The 12941-nt window shown below is 48.0% G+C and overlaps 1 protein-coding gene across 2 annotated transcripts; it reads right to left on the bottom strand.

Annotated features, from left to right (window-relative positions):
* Positions 1–3893: 3893 nt before the first annotated feature.
* PLAGL2 (PLAG1 like zinc finger 2) lies at positions 3894–12920 on the bottom strand. 2 transcript variants are annotated; one of them, XM_052683792.1, is made up of 4 exons: positions 12829–12920; positions 10076–10300; positions 8460–8853; positions 3894–7555 (listed from the first exon to the last, which is right to left on the bottom strand). In XM_052683792.1, exons 3-4 carry the CDS (start codon positions 8720–8722, stop codon positions 6334–6336), a joined length of 1485 nt encoding a protein of 494 aa, XP_052539752.1. In that variant the 5' UTR covers positions 8723–8853; positions 10076–10300; positions 12829–12920; the 3' UTR covers positions 3894–6333. The 2 variants fall into 2 exon arrangements, with proteins under 2 accessions (XP_052539752.1, XP_052539753.1); XM_052683793.1 differs by lacking the exon at positions 12829–12920 and adding an exon at positions 11037–11237.
* Between the last annotated feature and the right edge of the window lie 21 nt (positions 12921–12941).

The following is a 12941-nucleotide window of genomic DNA, read 5'->3' as shown; positions in this document are numbered from 1 at the left end:
GAATGCAGAAGTGCCAGCTATCTCCACTGTGCTCAGTGTTAGCGAGGGAGGAGAGTGCTGAAGGGGGATGGGCACGTCTCACCCATCTGAGATAGGGATGAGAACGAGATCAGACCCAGGAAAGTATCTGGGCACTGAAAATGACTTGGCTTTTACACCTTATCCTGAAAAGAGATCCCTGAGAGGGCAGCACCCTGCTCCCCTTTGGCAAAGCGCTGCTGCAGCTCCTGCTAACGGCTGCTCCCGGCTTGAGCTGCGAGTTTGGTTCTGGTTCAGCACCATCCTGAGGAGCTGAGCGTGTCTGGATGCTTTGCAGTGCTGCTGTGTGGGCTGGCATTTGTGGAACCAAGGGACCAATGCTATCTAACAACTGGTTTTCTCCTTAGTGCAAAAGAATGGCACTGGCTGCCCAGGCAGGGTGCTGTGTCCTTCCCTGGGTCTCATTCTGTGATTGAAAGAAAGGTCAAAGTCTGGGCATTTGTGTAGGAAACTGCATCTCTGACTTGCCTTAACACCAGGCCAACCCAAGCCCCGTTCCCCTCCACAACAGTACCCAGGGTGCATGATTCAAATGCTTTTAATAAACAACTTCCTTATTTAAAAAAAAAAAAAAAGCTTTCAATTTGAACTTCATTTTGCAAAACAATGAAAGCACTGATTTTGTGACCTGTACATCTCCTAATGGCACTTCATTTCATTATTTTTTTTAACAATTAAAAAACCTTGTTTACAGCCCCTCAAAATACTCCATTAAAAAGAGGTTATTTGCTGTGTACAAAAGTGCTAGAAAGTTTCTTTATAGAAAAACATCAGGCTGTACCCATGGGAAGCTTCTGCCTTGGACAGCAGTGGGGAGGGAGAGCTCTGCAGCACCGGAGAACAGGAACTGCAGCACGGTGGCTGATGGCGTGTCCTGCCTTTGGCTGCCAGAAGCAGGAATCCCAGGCTCTTCCCTCCGACTGAGACATTGGTGAGCTCTGCATCATGCTCTGCCCTCGATCTGAGGAGCCTCTGATGAGCAGAAGTTGGGCTGTGGGCAATCCCACCCATGGCAATCCTCAGCAGTGCTGGGATTCTCCCTGTGGCTCTGCAGCAGTGTTGAAGCATGACGGCTTCCCAGTGGGGATCTTCACAGCTTCCACAGGTTTCCTCTGCGACCACCTCAAGGGCAGAGATCTCTACTTTTGTTTTTTTTTTTCCTTGTTCAATATTCTCATTCAAGTAAAATACCAGTACAAACATTACAAAACAAACTTTCTAAAAATATTTGCTAGATATTAGGGGCCCCTAGCACGAAAAAAAAGCCAAGGCTTAGGCACTCAATAGGGCAAGGAGGAGGTGTGAGCTCAGGACTGGCTTCCACCAGTACTGTGTTGTGCACCAGCCTGGAGCAGAGGGTGCTGGGGACACCCAGGAATGGGCTGTGGGCCTGCTGACCTGGGCCTGCACTGAGCTCTCCCTGTCCCATAGGCTTTGCACAGCTTTCTCTTTGTTGTCTCAGTACATTCACCATCAGACCTGGTTGTCTACTTGCATAGTAGTTTCAAAGAATGATACAATATGTGAAGCAGATGGTGAGGATGAAGGGGAAGGTAACAGTTAAAGTGAGGTGCGTGTTAACAAGATGTTTGAGGATCGTTTCCCTAACTGAAAATGAAGAGCTGATGTATCTTATAGTCCAAATTCCACACAACTTTCTTTTGCAGTGCCTTGTCACAGTGACCTCCCAGTACACAGAAGGTACCTCCGTGTCACTGGGTGCGTGTGCTGAATTTGGGCACCAGTGGAAGGACTGGGGAAGACCCAGCTTCAGCCACGAGCACACAGTGCAGAGCATGCAAACTACCTGTGCACGTAAGAAGCAAACTGTGCTTTCAATAGGAAAGCAAAGCTAAACCTCCAGTGTGGATGTGCAGAATATGATCTGTTTTGGACATCAGAAAATCAGACCCAAGAAGAATTCTGCTTAAGATGCATCCGAAGCATTTGGTGAGTGCTCAGCATGGGGAGATGGCAGAGTCTGCAGGGAAATGCTGTGGGAGAAGACTTCCTACCTGCAGGTACGGGATGCCTGAGGTATGTGGAAGGGCTCCTAAAGCAGCCTGCTCATCCACTGGTGTGAGGTGAGCGCGTGGCAGGTGAGGAGCAGTGCAGAGACGAGCCGAGTGTGACAGAAAGCAGCACGTCCTGGATAAAGATGATGGAAGCTTGAAGAGTTTTAATGGAGTGCTTCTGTTTGAGCCGTTCTGCCTTGGTTCGTGCACTTCGCCTTTTGTAGCAGCAGAGCATCTGACTGGGCTCAAGTAATTAACTGAGAAATAGGCACCCAAGGGAGAATCGAGGGAGCCTGAGTAACTGATTAGAGAGAAGCAAGAAGGTGGCGGTGATGGGGAGAGTGTCTTTGAAGATTGCTTCTTAAGAATCTGAACTGCAAGAAGTAGAAAATGCCTCTGTGGGATCATTCTTTCCAGACAGCAAAGGCAAAGCAAAGTCACAGAAAGGAAACCAGGATTATTTTTTTTTTTTCAGTGAACTGCAGGAAATCTCCCAAGCAGCTGCTGTTCACCTGTCAGCAAGGAAGGAATTAAAGAACAAAGAGCTGAACTCCCAACAAAAGGACTGAGATCATCAATCTGCCAGAGGGGAAAGAGGGATTCCCATTGAAGTGACATTTTCAACACCAGGGCTAAAGAGCAGGCACTAATGTGAGCCAGCTGAGTGGGATCTGTCAAAGTGCCATAGCTGGGTGTTCTGTCAAGTGAAACTCACTGGAAACAAATGCAAGTTAAGGTGTTGTTCCTTCATGCAAACGGGCCTTGAGCAAGCTGTAATGCCATGGGGAAAAGCTCTTTGGATTCTCACACAGCTCCAGAAATGTGAGCCTGGGAAGGACTGGCCAGGTGAGTTAATCCTGTGCTGCTGTGGATGGGGCTCACCTGGCGTGAGCAAAGGGCATCCTTGTTTCAGTGGGATGTTACATCCTCATCTTTTTGATAATTTAGGGAGATTCTGATCTACAGTTGCTGTTTAGGTTGTGTCCTGTCCTTTCCTGGACTCGTGCTCTACACATTGGCTATCTGCACAGTCCTGAACCTTCAAGTTAACCACGCTTCTAAGCATTTCTAAACCATCCTGCCCAATTATTCGCTGTAGTTGCTTCCCTTGGGCTCAATCTGATGACATCTTTCTGGCACAGATGTGCCTGCAATAAAGAGCTTTGCTGTCACACCTCAGTGTGTAAAACCCAGCTGAGCTTGCTGTCTCCTGCATTCATTTAGCCTCTTTGAAATTCCTGCTTCAAAAACTCTTCCATTGAAGTATTTTGTCCCTCCCAGGATGGCTCCATCTGCCTGGCTGACTTGCAGTGACATCCAGCCCTGGCAGCACAATGAATGCTGTCCCCTCACGCACGAATATCCTGTGCATACACAGAACAATTTTGCAGGCTGTGCTGCAGCACCCAACATTGCATTCTATCTACAAACAGCACCAGTTTGCCTGGGGTGATGTCTGCTGATTTTTCTGGTACCTCAGTGGACACTTCCCAGTGAATTTAGACTCTGAAGCGGCATCTTAGAAGCTCAACGTTGTTTTCTTAGAAATCAGCTAAAAGTTGCCCACTGATTCACTTCAGGAAATAATGTTTGTGTGCTTAGCATTCCAAATGGAAGCAGCCTGTTATTTCAGACCAGCTGACAAACTCCTTGCAAGCGCTGGGCTCTGTCGTGGAGCAGAAACTGAATCCAGCTTCCAGTGCAAACACTTGCTATCAGCCTGAGCATGCTGTCTGCAAGAGTGCTCCCTTTGCTGCTGTCAGGTTTGATTTAACTCACAAATGTTATTGCAGGTCCGCTGGAGGAGCTGTGGAAAGCAAACCACACATGCAACTAATAGTGAAACGAATTCCATTTATTCTTTGACAGACTACTGGTAGGAGGAAGATGCCTGGCTCTAAGCTCTGCTACCGCTGCTAAAGGAATTCCAGTGCTGACGTCTGTTTGGAGTACAATGCAGGCAGAAAGCAAGAAGGCCAGAAAGGAAAGAAGAAGGTGTGCAATGGCATTGCATAAATCTGACACTCCTTGCTGTAAGTGATCCATTCTGACCCATTTATTCTCTTAAAACTGAAGACAGGGTTAAGGCTTGCATATCACTGGTAACGCTGTGAAACTCTTTAATTTGCAAGGAGAAAAGCAACAGCAGATGAGACTGAGGTATTTAGTGATGGTAAACAGAAGACTGCTGCGATGCCCTATTTACCTTTTCTATGATAGAGAACAAGAAGGCACTCGTTGAACTTGGAAAGGCAACAATTTACAGTGGAGAAAGGGAAGTACTGCATTTAACCCAGGGGAATCATTGCCACAGGACATTGCCGAGGTAAATAAATCTTATATTACATTTTGATACAGAAGTATTATTTGCAGCACTGCTGGCTAATCTAAGACAACTGATCTATGTTTTGGAGAATCAGTGGATCACTACAAAGTCATTCTGGGAAGAATCACTAAACTAAGTTAAAAATAAAATTCTTCACTACAATGGAAGGGGACAAGCCCATAAGCACAGGCACACTGTGGGATCGGTGGCTCAGCAGAAGGTAACATTGACTGAAATGGGTGCTCTGGGGAGGTGAGCAAGGACAGTATGTGGCTTCACTGAAAGAGTTAACAGAGTAGAGGTAGATTTTGCATTTCCTAGATTTACAGGGAATCATACTGACAGATTTCCTGGCTGATATTGGCCTATGGCAGTTCCTGCATGCTGAGGTATGAAGATCCGTGTGTCTATAACCAGAAACAGGTTCTAAGGTTCAGCAGAACGCTCAGGAATGTGAGAGCAGGGACCATACAAATGCTAAATGACACCCAACAGCTGGCTGCTGCTTGGCTGCACAGTAGGTAGGGAAGGATTTGGGAGGTAGGACTGGAAGCAAGGGAAGCAGGATTGGATTTCTGGAGGCAAGGCTTAAGCAGAGAACAAAAAGGCCAGGGGGACCAAATTCTAAGTGAAAGAGTGACTGCAGGCCTGAACCCTCAGCATTTGTTAGAACTTAGTGTTGGGAAAAATGCTTCAAATACAGTGACAAGTGTAAATGAAGCTGGGACCAAATTTTCCTCCCAGTTCCTGGATGTCTTCACCCTAGGACAGGTTAAAAAAAAAATAAGCATGCATCTCTTGAGACCGCTTCATGGGTAAGCCAGAAGGTACTGACCTTGCTGAATGGTTGTGGTTCATAAAACAAAGCAAACCTAGGGGCTTGAAGCTTGCTCTCCTCCCTGCCTGGTAGGACGAGACTTGGAGCTGTGGGCCCCCACCTCCTAGCCCAGCCTTTTCTCATGCTTTGGTTTCCAAAACAGACGTATGATCTGTTTGCCTGTAGGAGATATTTAAAAGGGCTCTATACATACACCACAAACATAAGCTTAGTTCTGCAAGCTGCTCCATTCCCTTGACACGTGGATAGTCAGAGAAAATACGCAGGAAGCTGCTGCCTCCAGTGGCAGAGGCTGAAGTGGTCCAGAAAGCAATGTATTTCCCCATGGGGGAAAAATGCGATAGGTGAAGAGAAATCAGTGCAACCTGACTTCGTCGTGTAAACAGTGTTCTAGCTACACCAGATATAAGGCCAGTGTGTTCTGGTGCCTCCTATTTTTGTAACGGTGGAAACAGAACTGCGTTGTGTAAACAATGTTCACTGTACTGAGTTTAACCTAAAGGCTCCGCAAAGAAGAACGAGGTGATGTCTGAACTCTGCGTGTAAACGGTCCTTTGTTTAACACTGACGTGGAGTCATCTGTATTCGACGGAGTAAGCTGTGTTGGGGGAGAGGTAGTGGGGAAGGACAGCTTCTTCCCCGTTGGCTTCATACAGCGTGGGTATCTTGACTTCTCCTTCTCCATTGAAGGTATTAGCTGCTTTGCCAGAATAGCAGTGTGGTAACTTGAAATGGAAGCTGGACTCTTCAAACGTTTAGCCCGAGATGAAAGAGTCTCAACTCCTTCTCAGGGACAGTCCCCTCCCAAAGAGGAACATAGCTCCAGGATCTCAGGGAAGGTCAGTGCTACGTGTGGCTCCTGATTCACAGATTTAAAAATTAGATAAAATATATCCAGTCTATTAGATGAAAACTTCTCGCTGTACAGGACTGAGACTGGCATGGGAATTTCTGCTGTTCAAGTCTTACAAGTGCTCCTGCCAGAGACCAGAAACCTCCTGTCTGAATCAGCTTTGCAAAGCTTTCAGACCCCAAAGGGAAGTAAGAGTTGTGCGTTTTTAAGGCTCTCCACAGAAGGGTGACTGAAAGATCTGTTCTCCAGTGCTATGTTCAGCTTATTGGAATGCCTGGTGGAAACGTGGCAGCGTGGTTGTGCTCAAGCTTGAGGTGAAGACGGGGGGCAGCGAGTGAAGGGGCCCAAAGTTCAGCGAGGCCCCAGTTCCAGGAGATTCTTGAGGTTGATGTTGCAAAGTGGAAAGCAGTGGCTGTGTCTCCCCCTGTGAGTAGCCCATGACTAATCCCCCTGAAGATACAGGTGGATTGCAAGGAGGAAGATTTAAGGGGAGGAAGCCAAGAAGATGAGAAAAGTCCATGTTAGCAGCACAGAGAGCCTCTGAAAGATTAGCAGGGCTCTTGGAAAGCAAAGCCTCATCCAGAGCGGGTGGCTGAGGCGAAGAGGACTGAGGCTCACCAGATGAGAGAGACAGGCTGCCAGGGAAGTCTGACAAAAAGCTGTCCACCTCTACTTTGGGTAGTTTCTCAGGCAAATATGAGGTAGATCCAAGCTGATACTTTGGAGGAGGTTGCGGTGGGGAAGAGATAGGAGAAGACGACTCCAGAGGATAGCTCATTCCCATTGGAAGAGAATTGGGAACCAAAGAATGGGGCATCCCTGAGCTTGGCACGGTTTGGAGATGCGTACTGTACATGCCCACAGGCAACATGCCAGGGAAGCTCTTACCACCTATCATGTCTCTGGATGCCATACACAGGACGGGGCTCAGCTCTTCTTTTACCGCTACGGATGAGCTGCAGCTTAGAAGACCCAGCATGTCGACTGGCTCTGTCTTAATCTTCAGCAGTTCCTGGGAGTGGCTTTTCTTCATGTGCCTGGTCAGATGATCCTTCCGCCCAAACCTCTGAGCGCAGTACTGGCACAGGAAGTCCTTCCGCCCCGTGTGCACTACCAAGTGTCTCCGCACGTCTTTCCGGGTGTAGAAGCGCCTGTCGCAGTGGTCACACGGATGCTTCTTTTCCTTAGCTCCACCAGAAGCTCGTCTGGAATGAGCTTTGAGGTGCTCCAGCAGGACTTGGGTGCTTTCAAATGTCTGCAGGCACACCTTGCAGCTGAGATCACCGCTGGCGGCAGCGTGCATGGCCAGGTGTCGCCTGAAGCCGAGCTTTGTGTTGTAGTTCTTGCCACACTCAGGACAGTGGAGGGCCTCCTTGTTGGGATCGTGGGTCTGCAGGTGGTTGCGGAGGTGATCCTTCCGGTGAAACATCTTCTCACAGTACATGCACTGATGAGGCTTCTGAGCAGAGTGAGTGGCCATATGCCTTTTGGGAGAAAAGCACCAAAGTTTAGACTGGCGTCCAACCCCTCAGAGAACGCGTGCTACTTTTCCAACACGTTCCACGTGCTCTATGCTTCATGCCATAAAAATCCCAGGTGGAATTTTAACTTCACTAACAGATGCAGAACTGGCAGCCTGGGCAGCAGGCACAGAAGCACAGCATTTCATGCACCGGTTAATGAGGCTGTCCCAGCAGTACCTGTCCTCCCTAGTAGGCATCAACTCTGCACACTTCAGTTGCCTACTTGGTTCCTGTTCTTTAAGTTGAGGCTATCAAAGGGGGAAATGACAATGAAAATTCATGACAAGAAATATTTGTTTGCTGATGAGATAGTTTCATTTCATCAGGAAGCATCAGACTTTGTCGCTGTCTACTGACAGCTAATATGGACTGATTTTATCTTGGTATGCTATACTGTCTGACACTGTGGTTCATCTAGTCTTCAATTCCCAGTGGAACTCTAACTATTCTATCTAATGTTTCAGTGCATAAATGTGAGCTCTACTTCATGCTAGAGCAGTAGTGCCACAGAAATATTTCTGTGATTAAAGTTACAAAGGTAGGGCTTAACAAATGTGAACGCTATTTTTCCTTTTCATTTTGTTTTTTTTAATCTGTGAACTTCAATTTCTGCTTCAATTTCCTTCTTAGTAAAACGAAAAACATACTGAGCTCAGGATAAACTATTATCTGAAGTTCTCTGCAGGGTGCTTAAAGAGATGCCAAGTATGGTAATGTCTGGGACTCAGCTGCTCTGCAAGGTAACAAGGGCATTCCCCCTCCTCCACCTTCTCAGAAATTCAATCAAAAAAACACGATGGAGGGGTTTTCCCCCCTCTTCTGGTAGAGGAGCACTGTTCTGCAGAGGCACTCAGCAGTTACCTACCTATACAGCTTGTACTTAGATGCAAAGGCTTTGCCACAGTGCAGCTGAGGGCAGTTGTACGGTCTCTGCTCAGTATGAGAAAGCGTGTGAGTTCTCAGCTTGTCCACATTGGTGAAGGAGGTCTCTGATATTTCACACTGGCATTTTCCCTGACTTTCAGTCTCTTCACCTCTTGGCCTATGAACTAATTTCCAGCCTGTCTCCTCGTCCTCCTGCTTTGCATCTTGAATCCAGTTGGGAACACTGGGAAAAAATGCCGTCATGGCAGGCCTAGTACAACATGGCCATGTCAAGCAGAACTCGAGCCTGCAGATGTCTCACTTGATGCTGTCTGGGTGCAGTTTCTGTTGGAACCCTCAGTGACCAAACTGCTTTAACAGCAAAACGTCATCATCTGGAATCACAGAAGAATTGATGTTAAGGCCCTGCATCTTCCACCTGACCACAAAACACGGGTGAGATTCAACAAGCACACGTGTAGACACTCATGCTGCATGTTCACAGCCTTGGGAAACTCACATCTCCAGAATCCATGTGGCTCTTTTCTCCCTTAACTCCTATCTCACTTGCCTGAATAAAGCTTAAGCTTCTCTGAATAATGTTTTTGCAACCAGTGTTACCTGCTGCACGCATTGTCCTGAAATAAATGGGTGTCTCCCTGTGCCTCCACATACCCCACCTTTCCCAGGCTCTTTTTGTGGAATTTCTTCTCATCTTCTTTTTCTATGTTCTTTGTAGTCTGTTCTTCCTTCCTCTTGACCTTTGCTCACATGGCATTCCTTTCTAGAACTTCCCCAAAGAACTAAGGTATGTATGTATTGTTTTTCACCCCACCGGCCTGTTACACTAGTAAGACCACCTCCTAGCAAACCAATCTGCACAACCACTCATAGGTTAACCAGGCTGTGGAAGAAAACTTGCTTCTGCCAGCAACATCACACCTTTTTCAGGAAGACAGAAAATGCGACTTCTCCTGAGGGTGCTATTAGTCATTGTGCTTTCTGTTTTCTATCGTAGGGTAAGTTTTCCCTCTCTGAATTACCCTCTCTGTTGTTCTTCAGTAGTGTTTGTCTTGTCGGTAGAGCGCCGCGTTTCTGTAAGGTTCTACCAGCAGTTACCAGTAATCAGTTAGCTGGAATAAAAACCTCAGAAAAGATCTCTTTCACTGAATTTAGCTGCCTAAGAAACTCTTCTTAAAATAGCATCAAACCCTCAAGCTCTTTCTTACTCCATGATTGCTTCAGAGGGAGGAACTTCCTGCCTGTACATCAGCATGAGTGCCAGTTGTGGGCAGGATGTGCAACTGTGAGGGAACTCACCAACCCCCACCACGAAAGTGCACCAGTGAACGTTATAAATAGCTGACACAACAATAACGGCAGCCACACAATCCATCACAACACCTGAGTGTCCCCAGGGGGTGGAAAGCACCGGGAAACGGGATGGCTTTAAGACAATGTGTCACTAAGCACGAGGTTTAGAAATGTCTGTTAAGAACGGAGCTCAGCTTGGCGCGGGCTGAACCCACACAGGCAGAGCACAATAGAAAAAAAAGGGCAGGCATTGCTGAGGTGCCATTTTGATATAAGCCAGTGCGACGCGACAGCTGCTCCTACCCTTCAAGATGCACAAATCCTGTGTTTCAGAGTGGTCTTCCTTCATAGGTGTCTGAGACTGCAAATATTTCACCTCTGTACGGGACGGGTGCTGGAAAAGATAAATGCTTTCTATTTCCTGTGTCAGAGCTGCGCACACGTTCCAAGAGTCTCTGTCATTTTCTCCAGGTATTTACTTCTTTCCCTCTGAACAAGCTCAGCCATCTGTGCTGGTTTCAGAACTACCTGAAGGAAGACAAAATTTGAGAAGTGCTGTCTTTAATAGTATGGTACATGAACTATTGCTTGCTGAGCAGAAACCCAAACACACACGAGTTAAAATACGATAATCTCTGAAATTGATTACTGTAAAATTTAATTAACCCGTCCTTAGAATAGTGAGGTTTTAGCAAGGCAAAAGGACTCCACCTATTTGAGCCTGTTTCTAATTCTAAAGCCATGTCACAGGACACTCTGACAGCTGCAGAATAAGAAAGAAAAACAGGACAACATGAGGAGCTTGCACATTATCAGTGAACTCTATAGCAACTTGGTTCGTTGATTAGTAACAGCAGAAGCACAGTGACACAGATCTTCTGAAGATTAACAATGTAGCTCATGCTTGGCTAGAAAACTCTCTGTACAATCCATTTTTCGTATTGAAAGTATGTTTCCAATGCGCTCACATTGATTCTAATGCTGTAGCCACCAGAGAAACAGTCACTACAGAACAGATACACTTCACCTCCACTTGTTCTCTTCTTTCAGACCATAGCATTCGTACCAGCACTGAAGAAACTCTCTACCCTAAGAAAGTCCCACTCTAGTCCATAAAATTACTTCTAGCCTATGCAGCTCCTGAAAACTCTGATAGGAGTAGTACAGAAAACTTCCATCACCAGATGAATCTTTCCTACGCTTCAGTTATACAGAGGTTGAGAAGTTTTCACAGTAAACGTCAAGTTCAAAAAAAGACATCCACCTGAGGACTGGTCTCCCACTAGCAGGCAGCTCACAAGGCATATTTCATTGCTATGTGTCAGCTTTGTGTAAATTTAAGAAAGTCCCTGGCATAAAATCCTTTGCCTTGCTTTGACAGTTTTTTCCAGTAGTTACACCTCAAAGAGTGGTTCAGTCATTTAGCACTGCTGCACAGCTTCTGCCCCTGGACAGCCTTCCAGTGCCACAGTTCACTGACCACCAGCTGAGCTGTGTCAGTCCCACTGCAGCAGATTGGCAGAAGTAAGGAAGCCAGGACAAAGGCCCTGCCTGACGAGTCCCATATTGTGTAGCTGCAGTTTCTCTTTTCTAGAGAGCATTGCTGGTGTATAATTTGAGTTTGTCCACCCTTGTGTCTGGTGAGTCTTGCTGTGCCAGGAGTCCTTTCCCCCCTGAAGACAGAGGCTGCACTCTTGTGTTCACAACTCTCCTGGGATTGGTGGGGTTGGCCATGGGGCTCTGGGTCTCCACCTGGTTCTGTATGGAGCTGGCCCAGCTATGCAGCATGGAGCCTCTGAAGGAACTCACTCCGATGAAAAGTAACTTATTTTTAAGTTTTTCCTCCCTGAGCTGCATCAGTGCCCCATTCAGGTTTCCTTTGCTAATTTAAGTTGTTCAGGCTTCTACTTGTTCATGTGGAAGGCACCAGCAAGACAGGAAAAAGCAGAGAGCTGTAATTCTGATGGAAGCTCAGTGCAGCTCCTGGCAGAACTGGCACCTGCCAGGCACAGGAGCATGGGCTCCATCTTTCCCCATAGTCACTCTAATAAAGTGACCACAACACTGCAGCATTGCTCCTCATACTGAAACACAGCTACCCCCAGCCCCATTATAGGATCCTAATCGAGTTCTGCTCCAACTCCGATTGCAAAGTGCTACTGCCAGACCTCACACTGTTGGTATGACTCTTCTGTATCTTCTGTCATTTTCCAACATTGTTCTCACTTCAGTAGTGTTGACCTGGTTGCAGTCCTTCAGTACTGCCTTTGCCAACACTACAATCAGGTGTGAAAATCACTTTTCTCCCTCCTCACACACTAGGGGCTGCTCTGCCCCTGTGGTTACAACCACACATCCAACACACACGGCACTGGGATCCCCTATGCCAACTCTTTATTTCCTCACAGTAAACAACTCTGGTTGCTCCATGATTTGCAAGTAGAACTCCAACTCCAACCTCAGCCTCACCTCTCTGCCTGACCCCGGGTGCACCTTGGACGTTCCCCTCGCATGTATACAAGGCTCCCCTTCAAATCAAACGGCTCTATGACTCTGTAATATCTGAAGCTCCACTCAGAGCCCCTGTGGCCACACGGGTGCTTTTCCCTCCTGAACCCCCCTCCGCGGACCGTTTCATCCCCCAAATCCCCGCCGATCTCCCCACTGACAGCGCATAGAGGGAACATAAAGGCCGAACCGATTCCGAACCTCGGGGAACCCCGCACGCAAAATGGCTCCGGGGCGACTTATCCCCCAAATCTCTACTTCCACTCATATAGGTCCGAAGGACCGAACACCTACAGCTGGCAGATGGAAACAGCGGAACCGCCGGTCCCACCGAGAATCTCCCGCCCTACTGAAGGCCCCTCGTGCCGCCCCCTCCCCGTTTCCATGGCGCAGCGCTGAGGGGAGGGCGGGAGGAGGGCCGGGCCTACGTCCCCCAGCTGCCCCCTCACGCCCCTCTCTCACACCTCGCTCTGATGAGAAACCCGGCCGCGGAGGGGAGGGGGCCGCCTCAACGCCGCCCCCTGGCCGGTTCCGCTGCCCGCACTCACCCCATTCCCCCGGGCCCCGCCAGGCGCGGCTCCGGCCCAGGCCGCGGCGGCCCCATTGTGCGGGGCATTGTGGGAGTGACGTCACGAGCCCCACTTCCGCCCCGATGGCGGCC

Source organism: Tympanuchus pallidicinctus, unplaced genomic scaffold (assembly GCF_026119805.1).
Source record: "Tympanuchus pallidicinctus isolate F22 unplaced genomic scaffold, pur_lepc_1.0 scaffold20, whole genome shotgun sequence".
NCBI classification, from domain to species: domain Eukaryota; kingdom Metazoa; phylum Chordata; class Aves; order Galliformes; family Phasianidae; genus Tympanuchus; species Tympanuchus pallidicinctus.
Note: the sequence above shows the minus strand (reverse complement) of the source record. Positions and strands in the feature narration are given on the sequence as shown.

Coding starts and splice junctions, on each gene's coding strand:
- PLAGL2 (XM_052683792.1), bottom strand. CDS start 8,722: ATGACGGCATTTTTTCCCAGTGTTCCCAACTGGATTCAAGATGCAAAG. Junction 7,556..8,459: donor TCTAAGTACAAGCTGTATAG/GTAGGTAACTGC, acceptor TTCTCCCAAAAG/GCATATGGCCACTCACTCTG.